This window comes from Pomacea canaliculata, linkage group LG4 (assembly GCF_003073045.1).
Source record: "Pomacea canaliculata isolate SZHN2017 linkage group LG4, ASM307304v1, whole genome shotgun sequence".
NCBI lineage: Eukaryota > Metazoa > Mollusca > Gastropoda > Architaenioglossa > Ampullariidae > Pomacea > Pomacea canaliculata.
The window spans coordinates 32,088,192-32,114,922 of record NC_037593.1 but is presented as its reverse complement, the minus strand read 5'-3'; the positions used below and the strand labels follow the sequence as shown (position 1 = coordinate 32,114,922).

Here is a 26,731-nt window from a genome sequence, read left to right as displayed (position 1 = left end):
TTTGAACTGTGGTGACAGTTGTTGGGTGTGTGTCTGATTTTTTTTTTTTTGTGTGCGTGCGTGTTATGGTGGGGCTCTCCTCTATTTGTTTTGTTTTGCCACCTGTATGAAAGGGGTTTTGTTTTCTTTTTCTTTCCGTTCTTCCATATTTTTATTTTATTGAGCTGGCGGTCGTATAGTGCGACCGCCAATAAACTTTAGTTTTGTGTTGTCGCTTCGTGTGCGCGTTTTGTCTTCACTGAGGAGTGACTGGCTTCGCTGCTCGCGTCGGGTGCGCGGAGGTTTGTCTGTGTGATTGCGAGTGTGTCTGTGAGAGAGCGAGTCCCACAACGCCCGATCGCGTTACGCGACAACCTCTGGCACTGCAATCAACACACACACCCGCGCGCATGCGCATCTTGTTGTAGTCCGGTGAGCTGGTGTTGTTGTACCAGTGCCACAATACTGAGATGATGCTTCTCTATCAACCTGTTATTTTACAGAACTCTGCAGCTTTCCTTCCTGCAGTCGCGATGGGCCTACAGAGGGGCTGTGCAGATTGATTAAAAAAATAAATAAATAAAAACGCATGTAATACATCCAGTATGCAGAGAATTTAGAGAATAGTTACATCACCCTTTACAACAATTCTTGAAACACCATCACTGCCACCGTCCAAACCACCCACAGAATGAACGCTTTAATTTCATTGTGGTACATAGAACTTTATTGTGTCATCACAAATGAATTTCTTAGATTTTCGGGACATGGTTTTCAACAAGGGATGAATGGTTTAATCTATCAGACCTCCAATACGTCGCCAGAAGAAAGGTGACACGTAGACACTGGAATAAGTGTCGGCTGACAGTTGCAGATGTCGCATACCACCCCCAGACGGCGGGGGATGCACGCCCGAAACCCCTCGCACGGCCGGAGACGGCTTGCTGAAGTACCATTCAAACCACAGGCTGAGCGCAGACCACACAAGTGACACAACAACGACAAAGACAAAGTTCACGTTACAAAACAAACAGCTTTATCAACTAACATAAAATAACACTAATAGGAAGCAAGTATCAAAAATAATTCACAATAAAAGAGTTGCCCTGTGCACAGGCATGTTACAGTAGGCGAAGAAGAAGAAAAAAAAAACCAAAACAACAAGGGAAGACAAACCACCCGCACGCACTGCTGGGTGGCAAGTCAAATGTCCGCTCAAGGTGTTCGCTGGCGGCAGCCCGCCCCTCTCTGGACCGCGTGCCGCTAAAGCGGTGACCCCCCCCCTTTCTCTCCCTCTGGACCAGCTGTCCCCCCCCCTCACTTCTCTCGTCCGGGTAGACCTTGGTCACGTGAGTCCCTGCTCGCCGGCCTCCACCCTAGGTACTCCCTCGATGGCTAGGCCGCACACTGGCGCAGCAGGGTCGACACCATGGCGGACAGTCACACAAAAGAGGACGACGACACGGATGAGGAGCACAAGACGTCCAGAGAGATAACGATGACGTAGAACATGTGGCATACGTAGAATACAGATAAGACGTAATATATGTAGAAGAAAACAAATGGAAGCCTGCGGAAAAAAACAAACAATTCATCCAATAAACAAACGGCTCTTCCACAACTGCACCGTTTCTAAACACATATTCTAGCAGAAGTTTATGCATGTGACCATTAAAACGCCGGTCCTAAAACACAAATCCATTTAATGAAAAACGGGTGTGCGCCACATGCGCCGCGACCCGGCCAGTACAAAAGCCATCCTAACCGGATACAAATCTTACACTCCAAAAAATCGTGAACACAGTCATTAACATATAAAGATCAGCTCATTCGCACTCCAACCGCCAACTAAGGGCCGTATAGACTAGAATAGCGTGGAACTCAAAGAAATACTCTACTAACCCAGAATGGCTTGTGATGATGAGAGACCAGCGCCGGCCGCTAGGGCCACGGTCCCGCACCGTCCCCCACGTCCGGCGCCGTCCGTTGCTGGATGAAGACTCTCCAGAAAAGACAGAAAAACGCGCCAAGGACCCCGCGCAAAGAAAAAGACAAAGAAAAAGGTGGGAGGGGGGAAATCAAAGAGAGGAGGGGTTTGCTGTCCCGTCCCGAAAAGAAGAGACCTGTGAAGATTCTGCGCGCGACGACAACGCCGCGAGTCAGGGCTCTTGGGCTCGCGAGACGGATAGGGTTACACAAGGACCAGGTAGACCGTCCCTTGATTCTCCCCGTCCGCACGCACCCACCCAGCGACGGGCCAGCACAGTACGGGAAGAACAACACGGACAGCAGATGCATGTATATATAGTCCAGCTAATTATCTTGTGCACACTGCACTTTCCTCACGAAGAATGACCCACCTGCTAAAAATGCACTATTGTGGGGCCCCATAAGAGGATTTTCATTAAAAAATAAATTATATAATAAATTGTTTAGCTATAGAATGTATTCTATAGTTACGAAATCACGCATACGTCCATGATGAAATGAATTGTTTGGATATGAAAAGAGTTGTATAACTGTAGAATGAGTTGTCTAGATGGAGAAAGATGATGGGAAATTTTTTTTAATCCCTCTTGCTGCCCCGTATCTGCCGTGCATCAATATTTTTCTGACCGGTAGTCACAGACTCACAGCTGTTGTTGGTTTAGTTTCTTTCTTTCTTTAGTCTCATTGCGTAGGGCTGCAAGGTCAACAAGTTTGAAAGTTCATATTCTCGTCAATCACGAAGATTAAACAATGGATTTCAAAGAGATTTATAAACCTTTGAAGGTTCACGGATGAGCAGCACAGAGTATTACTCACACACAAAGGAAACGCTTTGATCTCGTTGTGGTATATAGTATTTTTAATGTGTCAATTAAAATGAATTTCAACTTAAGCTTCAAACAAGCGAGACATGGTTTTCTCCTTCTCGGACTTTCAAGACATCACAAGATCATCAGAAATCATTAATAATCAAGGATGCGTTTACCGCTGGCATCATAGAACTCATCATTACATCCTCCACAGTATTTCTCCCTGGCAGGACGAATTACCAAGACACGTGAAGTAAGTTGAAGTAGAAAAATAGTAAATAGTGGATTTTAAGTGAAAAACAAAAGTATTGCTAACAACAAGAAAATTCTATTTAGAGGAACTGATTAAATAAAGACACGGTTGTTAGGTAACAGCTGTTGAACATGTAGATAGTTGTTGTTATAGTAATCAAAATGAAGAAAGCTTAAAGTATTAAATAGACAAAGATAGGTGTATCGAAACAACACGTAGATTAAAAGATAAAACAAATCAACTGGTAATATTGGTAATATGTGCTTCAGTGGTAGATGATACTGTCTGAGTCATATTTCATCATAATTTTGGGCTGCACAATGGACAATTTTTGTGTTGTTAAGAAAACATTGCAGGCAACTGAAATGGTGGATTGAGTTTCTATTTGTGATCAACAAACAGGAAAGCTTCACGCATTTTGTCAATACCTTTACACCAGCACCGTATACAAAGTAGCAAAATATAAAAAAATAGCAAAATATCGAAAAATAGCAAAATATTGTAAGTTATGTATATTATCATTATGCTAACCAGTTCCTTTGCAGGAAACTCTATGTATGTGTGTGTGAAAACAGAACGAGAGAAGAATACACATTTTAAAGAGATGCTATAATGTGCTTTAGTCCGTTACTTGAACCCTCATTTTAGAAGGAAAAAAAAACCCAAAAGCATATGATAAATATGTCAAGGTTACAGGCACATAATAAACACAGGCAGAGAAAGAATGAAAGATCAGAGCACAAATCAGTGCTTACGAGAGATTATTGCAAGAATCTATTGAACAAGATCGAATATTAGAAAAAAGATTGAAAGTTGTGAAATAGCCACAACGGTAGCAAATATATAAAGAAGAAAAAAAGTCTACGTAAAAACGGCCTCTACAAGTTTTGAATTACACGAAAGTCATCAGTTACAATATGAACTTTGTTAGTCATTCTGTGAAATCGTCAGTTAGGTTTCCCTAGCATATTCTTGCATTTCTGACGCATCAGTTCTTCAAGACATTCGTCCAGAAACAAGCAAACTTCAGGCGTCTGCGATACATTGTTCAATATTCCAGCATTGTCCATTACAAAAGATTCAAGTCTGATGCCTCCTGTAGAAGAACCAGAAGAAACGCCAGCATTATCCACTGCGAAAGATGCTTGTCTGGTGTCTCCAGTAGAAGAACCACAAGAAACGCCAACAGTATCCACTGCACAAGATGCTTGTCTGGTGTCTCCAGTAGAAGAACCACAAGAAACGCCAGCATTATCCACTGCACAAGATGCTTGTCTGATGTCTCCTGCTGTAGAACCAGAGGAAACGGTTCTGTCATTTGTGTCCACGGCCCTGACGTCTGCTTGTCTAGAAGTCGACGGTTGTTCCTCTGCACGAGAGGTGGAAGGCTGAGGACTAAAGGTCATCGCTCTAGCCGTGTCCATTTTTGCTGCATTTCTCGTCACCACCTCGTCCTCGGTATTGCTACTCTCTCTGTCAGATTGTCGCAATGTCAAGTTTGAGCGCTCTGTGCGACTCATCTTAGGTAAGGACGATCCTTCTTCCTCCGGACACGACGAACCCGCCAGTCTTGTACGTTTTTCAGGAGACAGTAATGTAGACCTCTCAGCATCAACTATCCTTTCTCTCTGCATGGCATCCCAGTCCCTTGGTGTGTCAGTTTGGGTGTCCAATTCAAATCCGCTGAATGTTTCAGGTATACACCACTTTGTGTAGACTCCTGTATACGGATTTCCTCGCCGGTACATTCCCCAGTTTCTAGGAGCAAGGAAGGCCAGATTACTGATCATCGTTTCGTAATACTCTGGAAATGTTCTTTTGGTGCGATGGACGAGATGTATTGCATAAGAAATGGAGCTTTGCTTGAATAACGGTTTTTCGTTCCAGCGAGGCTCAAGACTGAAATTAGAATCTGGCAGTCCTTCGAAAACATCAATGAAAGCGTCTTTCAGTCTCTGCTCAAGAGACTGATTATCTTCAATGAGTTTCTGGCAGAGACCAAGGAAGATACGCAGGAAGTCCTTAAAGAGCTTTCTAGCTTGGTACGCCATGCTGTCTCTTGACTCCACGGAAACAGAAAGGTCGACAGCAGCAGGTAAGCTCCAAGGCTCTTGTGGCAATTCACGAATATTGCAGAACACTCTCTTGGCGATTTCAGAACCTTTAAAAGTTCTCAGATGTGCGCACACAGAGTCAATGTCACTGCGAACACCAAAAGCCTCCAAACACTTTATAGCTTCAATATATTGTCTACTGTATCCTGTTTTTGATTGTATTACTCTGTTCTGTTGCAGTCTGAAGGTAACTGGTGTCCACGGTGCACAGCGGACGAAGGCTTCTTCACAGACCGTGATTGGCTGCTGGTTACTCATCTTCATGGAATTTTTGTAAAGTCCTGATACACAAATCTTTTATTTTCTTCGTTTTGTATGGAGAAAATAGTTATCTTTCTCTAATGCCTTGCTCTTTGAACCTTTCTCTGTCGCTGCTCAGCGTGCAATGGGGACAATGGCGGAGCTCTCGGGGAAAGCGCAGCAAACCGTGTGACGTCATCAAAAAATGGACCAATCCATGAGAAGGATGCATGCAGTAGTGCCCGCTGGTTTTCACATCTCTGGCTGTCATGAGGAGGCAGGCGTAGCCTAATTGCTTTTTTTTTCAAAAATGTTTCGCGCTTGTTACACGCTGTTTGTTGCAGGTGTCTGGGTGTCATAACAAATCACAAGCCAGAAGTATTTCTATGCGGGCCTGCGGGATTTGTGGGATGAAAAAACGCTAACAGATTTTTCAACACTTTTGTAAAAACAAAAGAAAGATAAGAAAATGCTAACTACTTGTTAGTACAAGTATTGTTTCATATAAAGGACAAGCATGTCCTACTGTAGATGGCGTTTGGGTGTGTTTGTGTGCGTGAAGAGTAGCAACGAATAAGTGTGTGAGTTTGAGTTTATAAAGAGTATGTGTGTTTGTGTGGCGAGGGTTTGTACCACAAGTGAAATCTTTCTTTATTATAATTTAGTGTTTATAGTCCCTGCGTGTGAAGGTCTGTAAATAATAATAACAACAAATAATTTTCAAAGCACATTTTCCCAAAGTTACAGTAAGCTCAGTGCGATATATACAAGCAAAAAGATATCCAACTACAAAAATGCATAAAGCACATTGGTACACAGACCAAGCATGTCAGTAGAGAAGTACAGACATACTAACACTCTAACAGCCATGAATGTGTCAGAGACCTACACCAAGTACTACAGGACTGAACACGTGCGAGAGCGAAAGGGTGTGAATGATGGACGTTTCCGGAATGCGTGTCAGTTAGATGTTTAAAACAAAAACAAAGAGAGGTGTGATTGGAGAGAGAGTAAAGTGTGAGAGGAGGTAAGGTGACCAGACGATTCGGGGAGCGAAAGAGGGATGCGTGCCAATGATGGTGTCGTCACCGACATAGAACGCCGAAAAAGGAGGTGGTGGTGGTGGGGGGGGGGGGAGGAAGGAACCTTTCCTCTGACTTTGCCGAGTAGTGATGCTTTCAACGGTAGATCTGTCCACGCCACTACAGTATTCCATTTTAAAAAGAAAAACGATTTTTTTTTTAAATTTAAATTTAAACATTCCTACCTTATCTTGTTTTCCATCTTCTTTTTCTGGTCTGAAAAAGGAGCACCTGCAGTTCAAGTCTGCAGTATACAATTCCCAGACCTAAGGTAGGCGGGGCCGTCGGGGTAGCGGGCCAGGTGTCACAGGGCCGCTGGACACCCAGGATTTATCGTGCATGAACCGTCTAGATTCTAGAAGAACGTTTGTGCATTGAGGTCACTGGGTTAATGTGCCACTTGGGGGAGCTGCAAGCAAGTTGGAATCGACAGTAAAGAGGTGGGTATGTCACTGATGTATGGCCACTCTGTGAATGGAGAGGATGGGGCCCGCCACTGGCACTGCAACCTCTAAGCCCTAAGTGAGATGTCAAAGGAGCTTGTTTCCCATAGTTACTTCACGACACCGTGAAACTTTCTCTTCCCGTCTCTCCATCACCAAGCAAACTACATTAGTCTACAACTCTATACCAGGGGTGGGCTTTAATTCGGCCTGTGGATGCCTTTGGATCGGCATCGTCTGCCAAAATGTAAAATGCACTTGTTTTCATTTTTTTTAAACATCGGCCTAGGTTAATTTGCTAAAAATGTATTTTATCAAGTATAACAGAGTTAGAAATCTGCAGTCCGTAGCATTCCAACACAAAGTAAAAATTTAAAAAATAACAACTGACATGTCTGATGGATTCGTTAGAGCAGACCTGGGCAAGGGGCGGCCCGCGGGCAGCATCCGGCCCGCCTCCTGTCTCTGACCGGCCCGCCCGCCAGTACATATACTATATATACAGTATTGGGTAAAACTGAGTTAACTATATAAGTCCGGCCCTCTAAAACCTTCCCAATTTCTCATGCAGCCCCTTGGGAAGATTAATTGCCCACCCCTGCGTTAGAGGCTGCATGCCTTCAAAGGAAAGTGAGCGACTACAAACAGCTTCACTTTACACAACAAATTCGGCAGGTGAAAGCCATTGTGTACTCATTTGTTGTCCATTCTATATATATATATCACTAGGTTTGGGGTGTAGTCAGCTGCTGGCGTGGGTTGCCACTGGGAAGTGGGAGGAACTCGGACAACCGTAGGCAAAGAAGCTGACACCTTACGATGGACGATCAGACGACCACCGGCGATGTACCAGCGGCGCGTGCAATAAGATGTCGGCCGGCAGCAAACACCGGAGCCCGCAGAGAGACGAAAAAGAAGTCGAGATCAAGAAGACACCGCCAAAAGGCAAAAGCCAAAACCAAAGGCTCGGATAAGAATCAGTGTAGGTATTTTTAAAGACAAGCGGGACATTGATGAACTTGCCAGAAAGCGAGACATTGGGCGTCCAGCCCGGACATTTTATCAGCAGGCGGGACACGAGGTCAAAAGCGTCTGGTCACTTACCTCGGGGCTGAAGCGCGGAGCCCCTTCGAGAGAGCGGGGCCTGGGGCGGCAGCCCCATTTGCCACCCCCAAACGCAGCCCCTGAGCTAGAGGTTATTTCACACTATATATGGGGGAAGAAGGATGTGGAGGAAACCGGAGAAAACCATTGGCGTCACATGGTGTCACATGGGAATGAAACAGAAGCCAGTTACACAGCTTTACCTTTAATAACTCGTGTTCGAACAATCAGTGGCGTGACCAGAAGTATTTCGAAATCTTTGTGAATCCTCCAATTACTGGGGTAAACCCCATCCACCCCGTGGTGTAAGGATTACCTTTCCCGCCAATGGCGACGAGTAGTCACAAACGTATGTTGTCAGCCGTTCTTAAAGTTTCTAATATCAGGTTCTAGGTGTGCAAGCTATTGTGTCAGTGCGGGCACGGTGTCAAAACACACTGCTGAGAGGAACCCTAGCAGTTCTCACCTGTGACAGCAGAAAGGGCCAGGTGTGGCAGACTGAAGTGTGATCAAACTTAAGTGACTGCAACTGTAAGTAGACCTTGATCTTGTTTACACCTCTTTCTTTTGGTCTTTGGTCCTTGCAGCGACGCCAGTGTGTGAGTGTGTGTGTACGGAGCATGCAGTGTTCGTTCCACCCGACTTGATTTTTGTTCAAAGCCCTACTTTTCCTGTCCGCTGTTACCCGTCACTGAAAATACACTTTCAATCAACTCTAGAATTAGAGTTAGACAACTTGTGATACAGACATCTGAGTGCTTTCTCACCTTTCGACTCATTATTACCTGCAGCTTCTCCGTGTATCATACTTTGGTCTCAAATAAAAACTGTGCAGGTGTGCCTCACATGCTATGATCTCAAACTCATGAGTTGGGGGACAATGAGTAAATGAGCGATACTTGGTAGGGAGCGGGGGTTCAACTCTATAAGTGACACTGTCACTTACAGGACTGGAAGTGCTAGCAGTGAGACAATATTCGGTTAATTTGCGTCTGGGATTTTTTTTTTTTTTATAATTTAAACTTATGATCGGTTCTTGTACATCAGACTCACGCTTAGAAAGTTCCGAATGTCAAGGTGAAACTTATAATGTTTTAATTCAAGCTCAGTAATGGAAACATAACGCATGTCTTTTGTGTGTGTGTGTGAGAGAGAGATTTTAAAAAAGCAGGGAGCAGTCAGGGAGAACGGCAGAGCATTATGGGAAATGAAATTGAGAAAGTGGGGATTGGTGTTTTACGCAGAGCAAGCAACTAAGGCTACATCACGGCAAGGCAGCCCTGTAAACAGATGTCACCTGCAGAGAACGTGCCCGAGACGAGAGCTGAACCCAGGACAGCCAACCTTCACTGTATTGGTGACAGGCGTTAACCGTTACGCCACCTGACCGCCCTGACTGAAATCGAGACTCGATCGACCTTCGCATGTCACGTATGAAGAATGTTGCTGGGTCAAAACATCCAGAGACACCTCACTCAAAGGACATTATATCTATGTCTTTCCAGGCCTGTAGTTGGATGGGGTGGGAGGTAGTATGAACGGCACTTAAAACGAGCTAAAAAAAACCTTGAATGTAACGAAAGAACTTGAGCAACGTTATACGAGAAGTGAACTTTGACCTTATTCGCTCCACTGCCAACGGTATATGCTTGCATTTTTTAAAAGTATAAATAATCCCGGGCGTGTATATAGATAGATGGTTGACTGTATGCCGAGACCAACGCTCGGCCTCTTGCGATGTTCTCCGCTGCTAGTCTCGGCGAGCAATGGACAATGAGACTTCCGCTTCAAACAAATCTTGGCTGTCAGTGGATTGAAACTTTTGTCTGAACGGCCTCTAGCATGAATGAGAGCCGCTAGCCACTCGTCTGGCTCTTACAATATACCTGCCCGCGAAAGCGAAAAAAACCAAAATACTTACACCGAAACATTTGACACTTGCACAGTGACATCCTTCCACGAAAATGTATAAACCACATCCTGACAGTTTGTTTATTGTTGTTACCCTTGCAGACTCTGCTGACAGCCATTGTCGTCACTCGCTAAACCAGAAGCTGTTCTGTCGATAGCCTCGTTCTAGGAGTTAATAATTAAAAAAAAATCATCTGCGAGCCATCCAGGGGATACAGATTCATGCTCCATGCTCAAAGTAAACACTTTGTATAATGCAGGGGTGCCCACCCTACGGCCCGCTCATATTAACAATTAAGACACATTTAATATAATTACATTTTTTAAGATCATGATTCCGGCAAAACCGCCATGTTCTGACCCGTCCGATTTTATATCATGTCCAGTGCGGCACACGGCTTCCCTTGATCTTGACATTTTGCTTCCTTAACCCCCAAGCCAGCAATTGCCAACATATTTAACAATAACCTAGTTTCTTCTTGCCTAGTTTTAATGTTTACATCTTATTTTCCTTGTTTCCTCTATAAACACTGATGACACTAGGCACTTCAAAAATATAGTTTCAACTTTAAGAATTTTTTTTTCGCAGCAGGTAACAAAAACTGGCAAGATGAGTCAATTTTTTAGTGACACTGCAGCAATACAACGCTCTTAGAATTGTATTTGTGATTTTTCTCCATCTCTGCACCTTTTCTTCCCCATCCCCCTCCACTTCACAAAAAAACATCAGTCTGTTCACAACAGAAAAACAGATCATGCTATGAACATTCTCTTCTGTTTGCAGAAAGCTCAGCCATGCACCACGGGGGAAATGCGGTAGCTCCTTCACCTGTACTCACGCAGCCAGGTCAAAGTAAGAAGTTTTAACCTCTTACCACCTGAAGCACCCACAGTTTATTTCCTTCCTTTTTCTGTCACTTTCACGTTTTAGAATAAACGAGTTATTATATAAATCGTACCTAGAGAGTGTCTCATATTTCAATTGTGTACAATCGTAATACTGGTATATACAATATTTTTGCATATTTTGCCGCCTCTCTGGTGGGTACATACTGAAAGTTATTGGTGTCTGTAGGTATGTGTGATCTAAAGTTCACAGCATGAAAGAATGTAAACACGACGAGTTAGTAACCTATGACCTTAGTGAAAACTGCTTTGCTTTGCTCCAGTGGTGTTTATGCCCCTTCCTCCGAGTGTCCCTGGTTGCCCCCCGGGCTTGGAGTATTTGACCCAGCTAGACCAAATTCTTATCAAGCAAGAAGTGGAGATTCTTGAAGGCAAGTGATTACCAGAAGACATTATTTGTTTGCACTGATATGTGTGTGCGCGCGCGTGCAATAGGTTGGTGAGTGAGAGACACAACTTTCTCTGAGAGCTACGAGGGGGAGAAGGTGACTAAGGAGTATCACTTTTTCTCTCCTTATAATCGAATCTTCTATTTCTACCCACGAATATCCTCAGATCTTTTGTTTCTACTCACGAATATTCTTGAATAATTGTTTCGACCCGCAGTGCTGACCGGCCTGGAAGGAAAGAACAAGTACAGCCTAGTCAACACCCTGGGCCAGCAGGTGTACTACGCCGCGGAGGGTATGTTCATTATGTACCTACATGCATGTTGATAAACACCTGCTGACACTGTATGACATGAATGTGTATTCTTCTAGTGTATGTGTGTGTGTATGTGTGTGTGAGAGAGAGAGAGAGAGAGAGAGAGCGTGTTTTCAAATATACTTCAAAATACGAAATTTCACTTCATTGTGTTTTCCAGAATCCGAACTTTGCCATCGCATCTTTTGTGGGACAGCACGTGGATTCATTCTTCACATCACAGACAATTCAGGACAGGTGCGTGTGTGTGTGTGAGAGAGAGAGAACAAGCATGTTCATCGGCATCTTGGCACGTGGATCAGATAAGGACCACTCTGCTGAATTAGTACATATTTTTCGAGACCAATAGCAATGGTTTTAAAGATGACCCCATGCATTCGCTTGTATACAACAAACCTCTTTTCCCTGCCAGGAAGTCATGCGTCTCGTGAGGGACTTCGTCTGCTGCACTGGATGTTTCTGTCTTCCGTGCAAGAGTTGTCGCTACATGGCGTATGTCCAGGACCGCACGGGACAAATCTTGGGCTACACCAGTAACTTGTATGTTATACGAGTATATCACCATTTGTAAATATGTGTGTGTGTTGGCGTTGGAGAATGTTATGTCACTATATTTAAATATTGAAACCATCATTGTTGTCATTGAAACGTCAGTTGCCCTCATCCAACAGAACAACAAATAACAACCTACTTCTACAAAAGGGACGATACAATAATGTTCTAAGATGCGAATATATATGAACAAATGCAGTGTGAATAGTGATGTCGATAAACATCACTACATATTTTTCTGAATTTTTTTTTTGTTCTTTAAACAGGAAAATATAAACTAGTTCCTAAATTCTTTTGGAATAATCCAACTCAATATTATTTTATATACTATTTGTGGATTGTACAACATTCTCCGCTGCAGGCATTTCTGCTGCTCTCCCCGTGCTGCCATCTACGACGCCGACCAGCAGATGATTGCGGAGATGTCGGGCCCCCCATGCGTGTGTCAGGACATCTGCTGCACTGCTGACGTGGACTTCCCGGTATGTCACACTCTCGACGCTGTGCTTCTGTGCTAGGTGTGGGAAGCGGGTGGAGGAGAAGATTTCGCGTGAACTAGCTAACCTTTGCTACTCCAGGCTACGAGGTCAGGAAGGATGCGGTCGATGTTAGAAGTTTACGAAAGATGTGTGAAGGTCTCCAGGTTAGAAAGATTATATCAAATGTCTCGATATCGGAGGGTATAGTATAGTGGTCACACACTCGTTTGTCACCACGGAAGTCTTTCTCCTGTTCGAAGTTTTGGCCGTTGGGGGTTTTCTCCGGGTACCCTGGGTTCCTCTCCATTTCTTCTCACATCATAGTGCGAAATCGTTTCTAGATGGAAGCACTTTTCTGACAAAGCAAGCAACCAAGCAGTCTTGAAAGGCTGCAAAGATTGTGCGACAGGGCTAGAATGACTGTCAAAGTTTAAACGATGAACTATGCGGCCAAGACCGTGCTCGTTACCTCCGGGAAGGGGACTAGTGATGATATAATGAAGTGAGTAATGTAAGGGGGGTACACCGTCCATATACCTACCTACATCTTGCAAGCTGTTAAAAAAAAGCTAAGAAAGAACCAGGAAGGCACACAAAAATAGCAAAGAATAGTTCTATCTGTTCATTCTTGTCACGAACATCACTTCTTTTCCCCCACACCCATGTCTTGCCCCTTTTCCCCATACATGTACTACGCTGGTCGACTGACAACAACAACAACAACAACAACCACCAACAAAAAAACAACAACAACAACAACAACAACAACAACAACAACAACAACAACAACAACAACAACAACAACCCTTCCATTCCCCTGACCCCTACAAAAACTCAAAGTTTAGAGAGGACAAGTCATTTTTTCACCCTCGATAGCGTTCTGTAAAGTTCCGTGCATTTATCTGGATGGCACAGAGAGGAGGAAATCTGACAGTTTCAATGCTCTGTAGGTGTATGACGTCAAAGGGTCATCATGGGGCAAGGTCGCTAAGCAGTGGAGCGGAGCAATGAAAGAGTGGTTTACAACTGCCGATAACTTCTGTGTTTCATGTGAGTATGTTTCGTGTGAGTGGATTTCGTGTATGTTTTATGTGTTTCGTGTATGTGTGTGTTTTGTGTGAGTGTTTCGCGTATGTTTCATGTGTGTTTCACGTGAGTTTCATGCATATTTAATGTGAGCGTGTTTCATGCGAGCGTGTTTTGGGATGAGGAGAGGCAAGGATCGAGTGAGGACAGCCAAAGAACTTCGATGAAAAAAAAGCAAAAAGCAAAGGAAGAAGAAAGAAGAAACGAGGAGAACTCTAAAGAAATATTTTTTATTTACTTTACCCAGCTAGGGAATACATCGACATATAAAATCTTTATACTCAGATTTCTGTTGCGTTTTCTTCTCTCATCTCAGTTCCTATGGACTTGGATGTCAAGAAAAAAGCCTTGATGATCTGCCTTTGTATCTACGTAGTAAGTAGACAAACTTAATTGGTGTTTATGTGTGTGTGTGTGCGAGCGAGGGCCTTATTATCAATATATTTTGCCCTGTTTCTAAACAGTGTCACTGGTCTTCTAAATACAGTCCGATACCTATGTGTACTTGACTTTATAGATGTTCTCCTCGCTAGCTTCATTTGGGAGACGATGTCGACTTTCATTGGATGGTGCTACGATGTCCCTCCGAGGACGTACGTGGTGCGGTACAGAAAATAAAACGATAATAATAATAATCATTATCTAAAAAATGTTACTTTTACAATCAATACATATACTTTTTTTAACATGTTGAACTATTTTTGTTTTTATCTGCTACCGGGTGAGCTTATTCTCATGTTCACTTGGTATGTACAACTATGCTCAGTAACCAAACAGTCTTTCTTCCTTTTAGGATTTCATGATTTTTGAGTACAAAGACCAAAACAACGACTCGTAGGCACTGTTGAGTCTGCTGCTGATGGAGCGATCCGATGGCACAACGGCAAATCGCATGTCAGCAAGATACGGAAGTTTCCAGAGCTGTGGGCAAAGACTTAATTAATGTAATATATCATCTTTACCGTGAGTTCGGAGTTCTCAGTGACAAGACTGAAGAATGTGTGCCATGACAGTCTTGCATTGTCCGTAGATATGCCATAAATATTTAACACTCAAGAGTGAAATCAAGTTCATATCCTGAAGACTCCCCAAAACAAAAACAGAAACGTGAGACTTATGTGCTCATGCTAATCATGTTTTTCATAAATTATCACAGATGTTACGGTTATTATTCATTTGTCCATGCACTTTTAACATGTAGGACTTGAATAATTTACCTTACCCTAAAGACTTGTGTGTAGAATTATTATTCACTATGTACACAGTATTTCTGTGCCACCAATCTGTTATATTTGCTGTACCTTTTGTGAATATTTTCCCCATTGTGTACACATTTGTTACCGACCTGTATAATTTATTTTGCTCGTGTATACTGCACAGTGGTACATATTCCAGCCTGTATAATTTGCTTTGCCTCACATTCATGTATTACAGTTGTGTACACATCTCTTATATTTGTGTCTCTAACCTGTATAATTTGCTTTGCCCTATGTACATATATTGCACAGTAATACCTTTTGCATTTGTGAGCCACCAACCTGTATAATTTGCTGTTCTTCATGTGACTTCGGTGTTTACATTCATATTTTATGCTTTGTGAGTTTTAATTGTCTTAAATATAATAAATATAATGTGTCCTCGTACCTTAAATTGAGACATTTTGATTATCACAGCTGTGATTATGCTGGCTGCAGACATTTAAACAGAACACACTAATGTAAACACATTGCTGTTGCCTCTTTCTAATAGTTGACTGAAAAAAAAATAATTTGCAAGCTTTGAAAGTCTGTTATCACTTGCAAATGAAAGAACTGCAAGTCTGTCCACCATATATGTCTGTCATCATTTGTACAGAAGGGCACACACCTGTGTGATTTGACTTTCTTTGCGGAGCTCTTTAGCACTCCTCCATAAGGCCTCATTTTGTAAAGCCAGAAGAGCCATGTGTCCATTCCTGCCACCCAAGTGGTGTCAGGGGTTGCATGTTTCAGAAGCTTTGTATTAAAAGATTATTGTCTCTAAATCTTGGACCGCTCTGGCCCAAACTGCTTGCAATCCAACAACTTTTGCCAAGGGCACACCTGGAACTTAGGTTTAGATTTCAATGCGAAGGTGGCTGTATATCTGATGAGCTTTAAAATACAGAAACTGGTCTCTTACATAAAGAAATGCATATCACAATGCACAATATTCAGTGCTGTGATCTGCTAATTCTAATAGTATATTCTGAAACAGGCTATGAAATACTGCTCAAACTTTCTATGGGAGAGGGACAGTAGAAGAAAGAGTAGCATGTATCAGAGTATAATTCAACTTCTGAATTGTTATCATGGAAGATTTCGAGTAAAGAAACTTTCACTACAAATAAATTTGACTATGTTACATCTTTAGAGTTCATCAAGAAAATTAAACAGGCTTGTTTAAAAGTGTTCCATTTGTTATATGTTCACACTTTTTATTACAATGCTCTTCTCAACAAAGTGAAACAAAACAATCCTTTTTTTATTATAAAAATCATTGTTTTCCTCATATATCTCTTTACACGCAATACCATTCTAAATTAACCAGCTCTTCAACTGCATGTATTAGATGATATCTTGGAAAATACACTCACCCCCTTCCAAAAACATACACACATGCATATGCGGAATACAGTGACCAGTAACAATATAGGATCCAATACATAAATTAACATATTAGGTAGCTACTACATCATGATACGTGTCTTATTTGGGCAGGGTAGTTGTATTTCAGTCCATAAACATCTATGAAATTAAGTAAAAAAATCAGATTCAATAAAAATTCAAAGATGATACAAAGATTACATTCCTGCTTGTCACAAGATGACATCTGACATCACAGGAGGATATAAAAAATTTGTTAAACAAGTTTTGTAGAGAGTAATATCTGTCTTGGCTTCTAAATACAGAATGATAAACCAAAAAAATAATAAAAATAAGTTATAGAGTAATAATTAAACAAGTCTTAGAAGAACTTACCATATTTACAACTCCCTACCCCCCACCAATCCCAAAATAATCACCCATAAATTCTAGTGAAAGGTTTCAACTCAACACAAGAAAGCAGTTGGAAAGGTTTCAACAAGACTGCAAACTGCACTTGTTCTGTGACCATCTTTACACGACTGCAGACCTTTAACTGCATGTGACATTAGGTTTGGCTGCTATCTCAATGACTTTCAAGAGTCCATGAGTACTCCACAGTGAGGAATCCACACAAAACATGACACTCAAAACAGCTGGATATTTTTAAGTACGAAAAAAACTTATTTTGCTGCTGTGATGCTTTTCAAACTGTCAAGATCTTTTCTTATTTTGATCATTGAGCTACTAATTAAACGTGCTGGGACTGTCCTACAAAGAGAATCTCTGTCATTCCCCAAATCCTGTAATGTCCATCAAAGTAAAAAAAAATTAAGAAGTGAAAAATTTAAATTGGAAAAAGTTTTAGCCCTCCAGAGAGTGTACATGAATGAATTCATTTACTGAGGTGTATCTGCATGCTGTAGCTTTTCACAAGACTGCTTCAGCAAATTTTGTAGCAATATATAAGCTATATTTCCAGCATTGACCTTGCTTCCTTCCTGTTTTTATTTGGTCAGAAGAGTATTAACAGGTACCAGCATGGTCTGTTGCACAGTCAAAAGCAAATTCCCATGTGGTGTACTATCTCTAGCAGTGACCTTCCTGTACTATGCTAGCTTTCCATTTGAATTAAAAAATGTTTGCTTTTTTCACTGTATTCTTTATGCACAAAATAAAATAAAACATGAAAATTGTACCTCTATGAAACAAGTGCACACAAGCACCTGTCTTATTTTCTCACCAAAAGCTCTTGGGCTGATAAGGTATTTGAAATAAAGAACAATGTACAGAAACACTATGCAGTGAAGATCCAACTTGCTTTTTCTGATAAAAAAGACACCGGTTTGCTGGTCCCCTTCAATAATATTCTGGTCGGAACAGCTGTTAATGAGTCATAAATAAAACCTCTGCAGCAGAATATCACTGAAGAACATTCCATATATATATTTATATGCATTTATTATATTGAGGCTTTGTACATGAAGTATACATCAGATGCAGTAATCTGTGAAAAAAGATAACTACAAATGCACCACATAAATACAAATGATAACAAGATAAAAACAAATTAAAAAAAAATAGTCAATCGTTCTCCTCTCCTGTCTACTCCTTAAAAAAAGACAAACAGAAAAAAACCAAGTAGAAAATGCTTTTATGTACTGAGATTAATGGAAACATTATTTCTGATAGATGAAAAATTGACATTTATGCCACCCTAACCTTCCCCTCCCTCCAACCAAGCATACACACATTACCTGCATTAACAAAACACCTGAGCAACACCTGTTTTGTGATTTGCTGAGCCAGATGTTAAGTACCTGTGAATTTATTTCTAACACAGGTTTTGCAAAGATTGGTGCTGCAATTTTTTTAACATTTATTTTATTCACCATTCGCCACACACCTGAAATTTGTACAGACCATATTTTTGTCATACATTTTTAGACAAAAACTTTATAATGAAATTTTGCTACCTTCCACTTTCCTTAGCTTCAATGAGCATCTAGCGAAAATGCCTAAATGTCCTCTGCTGCAACGCTTTTGACGTCTCCCTGAGATGAAGGCTGGTTACTGATGTTTTATGTCATCTAGGCAAGTAAAACTATCTCATGGCAAGCTGGTAATCCAGCCCTGTGGACAGATGCCTCATACAAAAAGAAATTATGTATACCAGAGATGAGATCTGAAGCCATGACCTACAGTCTTCACAATGTTGGTGGCGATGAATGTCTCAGAGTAGCACCTCATGCCTCGCTCACCCTGAGATGAACTGTGAATGCCTGTGAGTGAACTGTGCATGATTTGACTAACCCTGATATTATGCTGTTATCTTTCTCAATTAAAAGTAAAAACATGTATTCAAGTATGAATAACACACACATTCTCTATTTCTTATACACTTTTTTTTTCTACAAAAATAACAACAAAATAAAATTAAAATATTAAAAACAAAGTGGAGACATTAATTTAAGCAAAAGTGGAATGGACTTCTGCAAAAAAAAAAAACCCCAAAAAACAAACAAACAAACAAAAAACCAAACCAACAAAAAAAACAACAACCCCCCCCCCCCAAAAAAAAAACCAAAAAACAAACAAAAAACAAAAGGACAATTTCACACAGTTTGCATCATTTCTTCAATGCCACAGAAGAAACATTTCAGGCAGAAACAGTAAGATTTGGGTGAAAGAGCTGTTGCAGAAGCAGCAAAACATGTCGAATCAAAATCCATAGATTATAATGAGTGAACTGCAACAAAATATTAACAGAGGTGGGGAAGGGATACGAAAACAAAATTCCAACTTGTTATGCTTTACATAGCACCTATATTATTTAAATGCTTTGAGGAGAGACCAAAGAACCCAACACTCCAACAAGCAACCAAAACACTAGCATTCATTTACATACATGCACAAAACACTCACGCAAAGTCTCTCTCTCACACACAAAGAGCCCTCAAGGGTAAATTAACACCGAGAATGAAAGTGAAGGTTGTGATACTTCTGTCATTAATGGATGCCAACTGCTTCATAAACAAAGAACTTGAAGTTCATCCATTCACAGACATGCTGCGCAAATTTGCAGGATTGTGATAATAACAAAACTTAAAGCTGTCTACGTAAGAGAATATTTTCAAGACATTCTTATGGAAAATGAGGGACTTTGTAAATCTGAAAAGTAACTGGCCAAAGAAAACCAAACAATGCAATTCATGACAACTGGTGCTATCAGCCCATCTGCATACATGGGCACATAACTCATACTTTTACATGAATGCACCACAACGTAAAGTCTCATGGTTGAACCTTTCTCACGAAAAGGAACACAGTTTTAGGAAGGACATTTCTTCTGCATACCAAGAATACCCCCTCTCCTTCCCACCAATTTGTCTTAAAATCAGGAATGAGACAAAAATAATAGTCCTGCATTAAGACACTAGTTGCAGCTATCACAGTTAAGTCAGTAAGTGGGCACGAGTGAAGATGGAAGCAAGCTGCGTGCTGTCACCATGGACCATGCCAGATAGGGTCAATCTACATAAAAGGAAGAAAAAAAAAAAATCACTTTTATTTTTAAATGGAATAACATCAAGAGTTTAGTTCATAGCCTGTGATAAAATTCTAATTGTGAACAAATAAAATAACTGCAGCATTTTCGTTCGATGTCACTTGCACTACTGATTGGCAATGATATCGACTATTTCCAGACCAAGCAGGTTAAGGACTGGAAACCAGTCATGTGGAGGAGCAGACTTTTGTGCTCTCTGGTGCCACAGGTCAAGAACGTACATTCTGCTTATAATAGAGGCTGCCATAAACCACATCAAAAAGGTGTTTAAGTGTACAAGAATGCCACTCCTGCTCTTCATGACAATGTGCGAAGGAGGGAGGGCAGGCAGGAAAACATGCACATCCATGTGCTTATAGATATATATATATGCACGCATACACAGTATTTCCTCCAAAGCAACTATAACTTACTTTAACGGACTGACAAAGTACCTGCCTTCTGAGACCCATCATGCCTGCTGGGCTCTCTCACACAAAAACCCATCATCATCATCAGGAGAATTCCACAAGGAGAAAATCAATATGAATGCAATAGAAGGCAAATCAAAGCTGGTTATAAGCCATTATTATTTTAAGAACAGAATATTGAGATATATAACACACAGCAGGTCTACTTTAATAACTTAATCTAAAAAACAAAAACAAAATAAGTACAAACTTCAACCATTCCATTTGTGATCTTTAACTGACTATAATGTAACTAAAAAAAAACTATACAAAAAAAAAAAGCATGGCAATGATGCCCACATTTGAAATGGGTTACATTATTAATATCTTTCATCTAAATGGAACATGGACAATAATTATGAACACCAACATGATTTTTAATAAGTGTGTCTATGCACACAAGAAACAAAACATATATGTGTAGTTATTCAAAGCCCATAGTTGCATGGCTCCTCATTGAAGAAGGGCTTTGTTTAGCATCACAAATAGTCACTATCATCACTGGTTATTATTAAATACATATAGGAAAATTATGCTATAAGATACAAAAATATTCTGTGATCATTAAGACACTGTGAGGTGTCCTATAAACTTCACCTCCATTACACTGGACTACCTGTTGAATGGTGCAGTTTATGATATTAATTCTACCAAATGTACTATGTAGACTTGCAACTAATTTCTCCATTTTCAACCTATGCAGAATTGAGAAAGTCAAACGGTAACAAGTAAATGGGCAAACAAAGAAGCCAACACAGCACTACTGTGTTTTATGCGATGTTTGGTAAGCGTGCAGCAATAAGTACTATTTTCCTTTTATATTTTAGGTCTTCTTCTGAAGTAGGCAGTAAACAGGAGGCAGCCCTTCATTTGAAAATGAAGGATAATTTTTGAGCAGGACCCTAATGATAAAAGATGATGAAATATGGTTAATGGAAGTAGTGTGACTAGAAACACCAAGTGCAATACTTGCTGTGTACATCTGCATGCAACGTAATGCAGGGTAGTGCAAAAAAAAAAAAGCAAATGCAAGCAGAAATCCTCCCTTCCCAAAAATCTCTATTCTGAAAACACATGCAGCACAGATAAAAAACAGACTAGTTAACACTATGAATTCTTTCAAATACAATGGATGTGAAGTAAACTTTATGTTTGCTGTGACTTCAATGACCTTTAATACCAGTAAAGCTTGAAAACATTGGATGTGCTATTAACCAGTTATTGCTAACATCAGTTTTTGAGCTTCAATGAAGGATAGTCGGACAACATGGCTGATGTAATATACCTCTATCTGGTGCACTATGTCTGAAATGAGATGTGGCCAGGAAGCTACCCTTGACCAAACCTTGCCATAAACTATTTATAAAGAATTCTTGCAGTCGTATTAATTGTTAAATAAGCAAGCATCTGTGATGATAAAACAGAACCAAACAAGTAAAGCATGATGAGGGGGAAAATATGGTCAAAGGAATTCATTCTAATCTCTTTCTTTGCACTTTGGATTTCAAATATAATATAGCCAACAACTATGATAATGTGATCTCTCTCACTCGCTTACACACACATGCATAGTCACTCACTCTCTTAAATAGTTGCTAGTTTGAAGTTGTCTCACAGCTGTGACAGCTCAGACTAGACACTTTTACAAAGGCAAAATAAATTTCAGCATGCATCAACTTGCTAAATCTAGAATGTCACCGCACTTTTTCTGATGTCATCCTTATGCAGGGCTATAAAATGTAGAGATTGGTGCAAGGGGTACAATGATCAACTTTCTTATCTACTTTTAGTATAAAACAAACCTAAAATACATTTTCAGAGCTATGACTCTCCCTCCTTCTTTGTAGCTGCAACCTTTTCTTTAATAACACTGGCTAAAAGTCTCTTGGTTATATCCTTTATGATGTTTCCCAATCCCCAATAAATATTTGAAACGAAGATAAACTGAGATTTTTAAATCATAAATTATAAATCACTCCCTAACATTTTAAGTACATAAAAAATTTCCCTAATATGCATACGCAAATTCAGATGATTTAAAAAAAAGCAGGGGGAAAAAAAAAAGGGAGATCACCTGGTGATCCGAGAAAGACTTGGAATGCGAAGATAAAAAAACCGACACTATCCTGAATATTATGAATGACAAATTGTAGAAGGAAAAAACTCCAGCATTTCTATGCTGTCTCTCATTTTCTCTCTGGACTTGAACAATTTTTCTGACTTCAACTTTGTATTTGCACTAAAAGTTTTATTTAGAAAGTTTGGTTTTGTATGAAATGTTAAAGAGTTGGTGGTATGCACAACAGTGCTTCAAAAAGTTATCCATTTCTCTGACTATAACATTGAAGAAACAGTTTGTCTGCATATAAAGAGTCTTTTGCTTATAAAACAGAACCTCTAATCAGCACCAGTTCCAAGATTCAGTACATTTGTAAGTATCAGCTGTGCAGCTAAATTTGTGACATATTTCGTTTGCAGTCTCATGCTCCATTGTCAGTGACTACCTCATCCATGTGACCCACAGGGTGTCAGAAAAAGTCCATCTTTCATGTCCTATTATCTGCGCAAACAGCACCAGCCCTAGTCACAAGGTACTCTAATTTACACAAGCAGGATATGTTATAACAGAGATGTATAGAATCTGAACATCAAGAATAATTCTATAGAAGGAGGAGAAAAACGCCTGAAAATAGCTTGATTAAAATAAATTTGGAAGCAGTTTAAGAAACTTTTAAATGCTAACTTCTGATCCAAAAGACAGTGTTCCTAACAAGTTACTTAAATCTTTAGATATAAATATTCTTATGGAATCATGTGCCAGATGAGTGGAATGGATCATTTTACACCCCTGAGTAAATTCTTACATGGCTTACAGAACAAGCATAGAAAGAAGAAAGGTGAAGACATAACATTAAAAAACCCAAACTAAAATAATTAAACCAGTAAAGAAATATGGAACAGTTAAGAATTTCAAGCTGTGCTGACTTTATCTATCACTAACAATGTTCTTTCTTTAAGGAGAAGACACTAAATCAAAAATAAAAACATCCGTGCAGCTACTAAATTCCCAGTTACATTACTCTCCACAAGTAGACTGACTATATATTATCATTCAGTTTCCCCATTTGGTAAGATTAGTGATACTATTGATATTTATTTTCTGTCAATTTCTAACAGAAGGTGCATGAGAGAGGGATGAGGCAGTATGCCAAAAAATAGGATTGCATGCTTATCTGAGGTGTGTGTGAGGTGTAGCATGTGTGATGTGTAGTGTGTGCGAGTGTCTTAAATAAAGAATTGAAACTGAAAACACTCGTATGTCTAAACAAAATAGTTGACACACTGTCTAACCCACTCACAACTCCATGCCTGCCTTCAGCCTACCATCATGCATTACTTGGTCAAAGCATGCGTGCTACCCATGCCATACAAGGGCATCACTTGTCCAGTGTTCAATTACGATCATCATTCTTACGCAGTCTGAATGCAGTCTGCTGCAGAGGACTTTGTTTTTCTAAAGCTGCTGTCTGCATTTGCTGTCTAAGGAGAGCTGGAAAATGCAATTGTTGAGAAGCTGCCATTGGAACTGGAAGTCTGTTTACTCTTGGTACTAGGCCAGAAATGAGAGATGTCCTGACCGAACAACTGCAGTGAGGTAGATGAAGTCAGAGCAGGTGAATTGCCTGTGGAGCACCATGCAGCAATGAGGCCGAGACTTGCCAACCAAGGCAATGACTTGTGCAAAATACCTGACTTTTTGGGGACCACAAGATTGTGCTGGTTACTGTCCGGGTCGCTGAAAGGAAGGCTTTTGGTAATTTCACAGTCAGTCACAGACAGTTTCACAGAGTGGACACAATCAATGTTTGTGGGGGAAGGTGCATCCCCACTGGATACAAGAACACTGTTTAGATCTAAACCAGATGCACAGTTGTCTGGAGTTCCCTGATTCAGACAATGTTCAGGTTTGTGCCCAGAAGCCTTTGATCTGTTATTCTGTGTTAATGTTTTCTCTTTTGTGCTCAAGGCTTTCTTGCCAGCAGAGACTGCAGATATGTTCCACTGGTCATCCAAGCCAGGGTTCATAAACCCATCTGCCTCTTGTCTATAATTGGCTAGGTCTTCCTGGGACCCGACCCTGCCTTCCGAGCTGCAGGGCACCAGCAGATCAAACATATATGACCACAGATCTCTTAGCACTGGCATTAAAAAGCCAGTCCATCTCCATAACCTGCAGAAAAATCCCAGAAGAAAATGGCTGCCTGGAGACACGTGCCACTCTGTACTTTCCCTTGCTCTGTCAGTTTTCTCTTTTGCTGAGGTAGTGCTGTTAAAGGTTATCCTTGATGTTGATGCTGATGTGGCTGCTGACGATATCCCTCTGTTGATGCGAGCATCCCCATTGCGCTCACCATTTTCTCGTAAAATCTGAGATGCTTCCTGCTGTTTGCTGGTGGGCTTCGCAATGTCTTTACGGAAAAAGAAAACCACCACAGAAATGTTGTCGCTTGAGCCAGACTCCTTGGCCTGAGCAACAAGGTGCTGAGCCACACCCAAGTGATTGCCAGGCTCCTGCTGAAGGTAATTGTGCACAAGCTGAGGGATCTCTGTTGGCTTTAAAACATCCCAAATTCCATCACATCCCAGAACCATGTAGTCCTCCTGACCAGTCTGCTGGAAACTAACCGTATCGGCATTGCTGCAAAGGAATGGCTTGTGGCTGGGATCACCTACATGGAAGAAGTAAACAGTTGCTTTCATTGATAACAAACCAAACAACTGATCACAAAATTAGATAACCAACCTAATAGCTGCATACAAAATAATACCAACAACTTTCTCACATACATATGCCTACAGAACTGCTCGTGATTTCTCTCTCCTTCTCTCTCTCCCTCATACATGCAATGAACAGAAACAGAAACATATGCACACACACTCTCTCACCCAGTCCCTTTCCATAGATACATTAATTAAAGTCCTTACCAATGGCTCGTGACACAGAAATGTTGCCATTGACTCGCCAGTTGCCCTGTGTGTATGTAACACTACCACCCAGTTCTTCAATTCGCTTTTTCTCATCCTGTTCAAACAAGGAGTTCATGTCTTTCTCTAGTAACGACACAGCACATGCAATATACATTCTTGATACTTTATAAAGGATTGCAGAAAAATGTAAGGTGTAAAAGTGTAAAATTAACAGATTCTGCTCTACTATCCCTCAGTTCACGAATACATTATCAATGAAATTAACTGTAAAATTGCCAGAAATGCCATTCAATCTGTGTCTGTTCTGGACAGAGATGAAATAAATTTCTAGGATTTACCCCATTCTAGTTTGATTTTGGCAAGGTAAAACAGGGGAGGTAATTTAGTATGCAAGCAGTACCTGAAAAATAAACCTATAAATAATTTTGAAATAACCTTAATAAAGTCTCCTCATCCTGCTAATTACTAAAACTAAAAGGAATAAGATGTGTTCATTGGTACCCACGAGCTCCCTTTTCCTTCTGTCAACCCTTAGCTTTGCTTACACATGTCTGCAGGTTTTAAAGTTGATTGCTTATGAAAAGGCACCAAACAAATGAATTAATCCTTTTTAAAAAACCTTAAAACCAAATACTGATCAACTGATTTAATCTTTTTCAGAATAAAAGAAGCAGAATATATAAATTGATCTGAAGTAACTGGAAGTGCCACCTCCAAAAACACATGAAGTTAAGAGGCTGACTGGTCTCCTCACCTCTCGTTCAGGTTTGTGTGGTTCCATGACTGTCACAGGCTGACCATCACGCACCAGTAACACCTGGGAGTCTCCAAGCCAGCCGATATAACATCTGTCTCCACGAACAAAGACAGTCACGCCTGTTGTACCTGAACGTAGCTTCTGTAAGGAAAATATATCATATTAATCAAATGACAAAACTCATTTTAGTACAAAAAGAAACAAATACCTTTAAAAATATTTACAGTTTTGACTAAGGTTCCTTAACACTCTTCTCTGAGTTTTTCATCCGTGTGACGTTCTATGCACAGAGTTAATGTGTTCCAAAGTTCTGTAGAGTGAAAAGACAGCAGGAAAAAAGATGAAACTGCTATAAGATGAATAAGTGAGTAATCTCCTTAACCACTCTTAAGTTTGTAAGTTCCATCTGGTATTGTCTCTTGCAGTTTCTAATATCTCTCCTCACTGTTTCCACAGAAACATAAACATATAAAAATCTGATAGTTTAAAGCCCGCTCTTTAAAAAAAAAATATTTATAGATTTGCAGTTATACTAATATAGGTTTCTGAATAGAGTGGAAAAATGTGGCATAACTCAGGAAATGCACTAATGCTTGTTAAATATTTATCTAAATAGAGTTCTACATTCATCTACATAATGCTGAGTACTTTGTCAATATTGCACCAGTTATCCTCCCCTACCTTATTGTAAATTTCGGTCTATTGAGCACACC

At 40.5% G+C, this 26,731-nt stretch overlaps 2 protein-coding genes across 7 annotated transcripts in view; one reads left to right on the top strand and one right to left on the bottom strand.

Moving 5' to 3' along the window:
* Positions 1 to 7,844: 7,844 nt before the first annotated feature.
* LOC112561128 (phospholipid scramblase 1-like) lies at positions 7,845 to 18,713 on the top strand. 3 transcript variants are annotated; one of them, XM_025233390.1, is made up of 11 exons: positions 7,845 to 8,544; positions 9,258 to 9,444; positions 10,709 to 10,777; positions 11,094 to 11,201; positions 11,437 to 11,514; positions 11,696 to 11,772; positions 11,948 to 12,075; positions 12,449 to 12,569; positions 13,517 to 13,616; positions 13,969 to 14,027; positions 14,446 to 18,713. In XM_025233390.1, exons 2-11 carry the CDS (start codon positions 9,438 to 9,440, stop codon positions 14,488 to 14,490), a joined length of 792 nt encoding a protein of 263 aa, XP_025089175.1. In that variant the 5' UTR covers positions 7,845 to 8,544; positions 9,258 to 9,437; the 3' UTR covers positions 14,491 to 18,713. The 3 variants fall into 3 exon arrangements, with proteins under 3 accessions (XP_025089175.1, XP_025089176.1, XP_025089177.1); XM_025233391.1 differs by lacking the exon at positions 9,258 to 9,444 and having other exon boundaries at positions 7,857 to 8,544; XM_025233392.1 differs by lacking the exons at positions 7,845 to 8,544; positions 9,258 to 9,444 and adding an exon at positions 9,497 to 9,654.
* LOC112561124 (protein phosphatase 1F-like) overlaps positions 16,137 to 26,731 on the bottom strand; it is a 35,034-nt gene continuing 24,439 nt past the window's right edge. For all 4 annotated transcript variants that reach the window (XM_025233371.1, XM_025233372.1, XM_025233373.1 and 1 more), the window contains exons 5-7: positions 26,016 to 26,159; positions 25,259 to 25,355; positions 16,137 to 25,002 (exon numbers count right to left, since the gene is read on the bottom strand). In XM_025233371.1, coding sequence (XP_025089156.1) covers positions 23,813 to 25,002; positions 25,259 to 25,355; positions 26,016 to 26,159 — 1,431 coding nt within the window. In that variant the 3' untranslated portion in view covers positions 16,137 to 23,812. The remainder of the gene's footprint in view (positions 25,003 to 25,258; positions 25,356 to 26,015; positions 26,160 to 26,731) is intronic.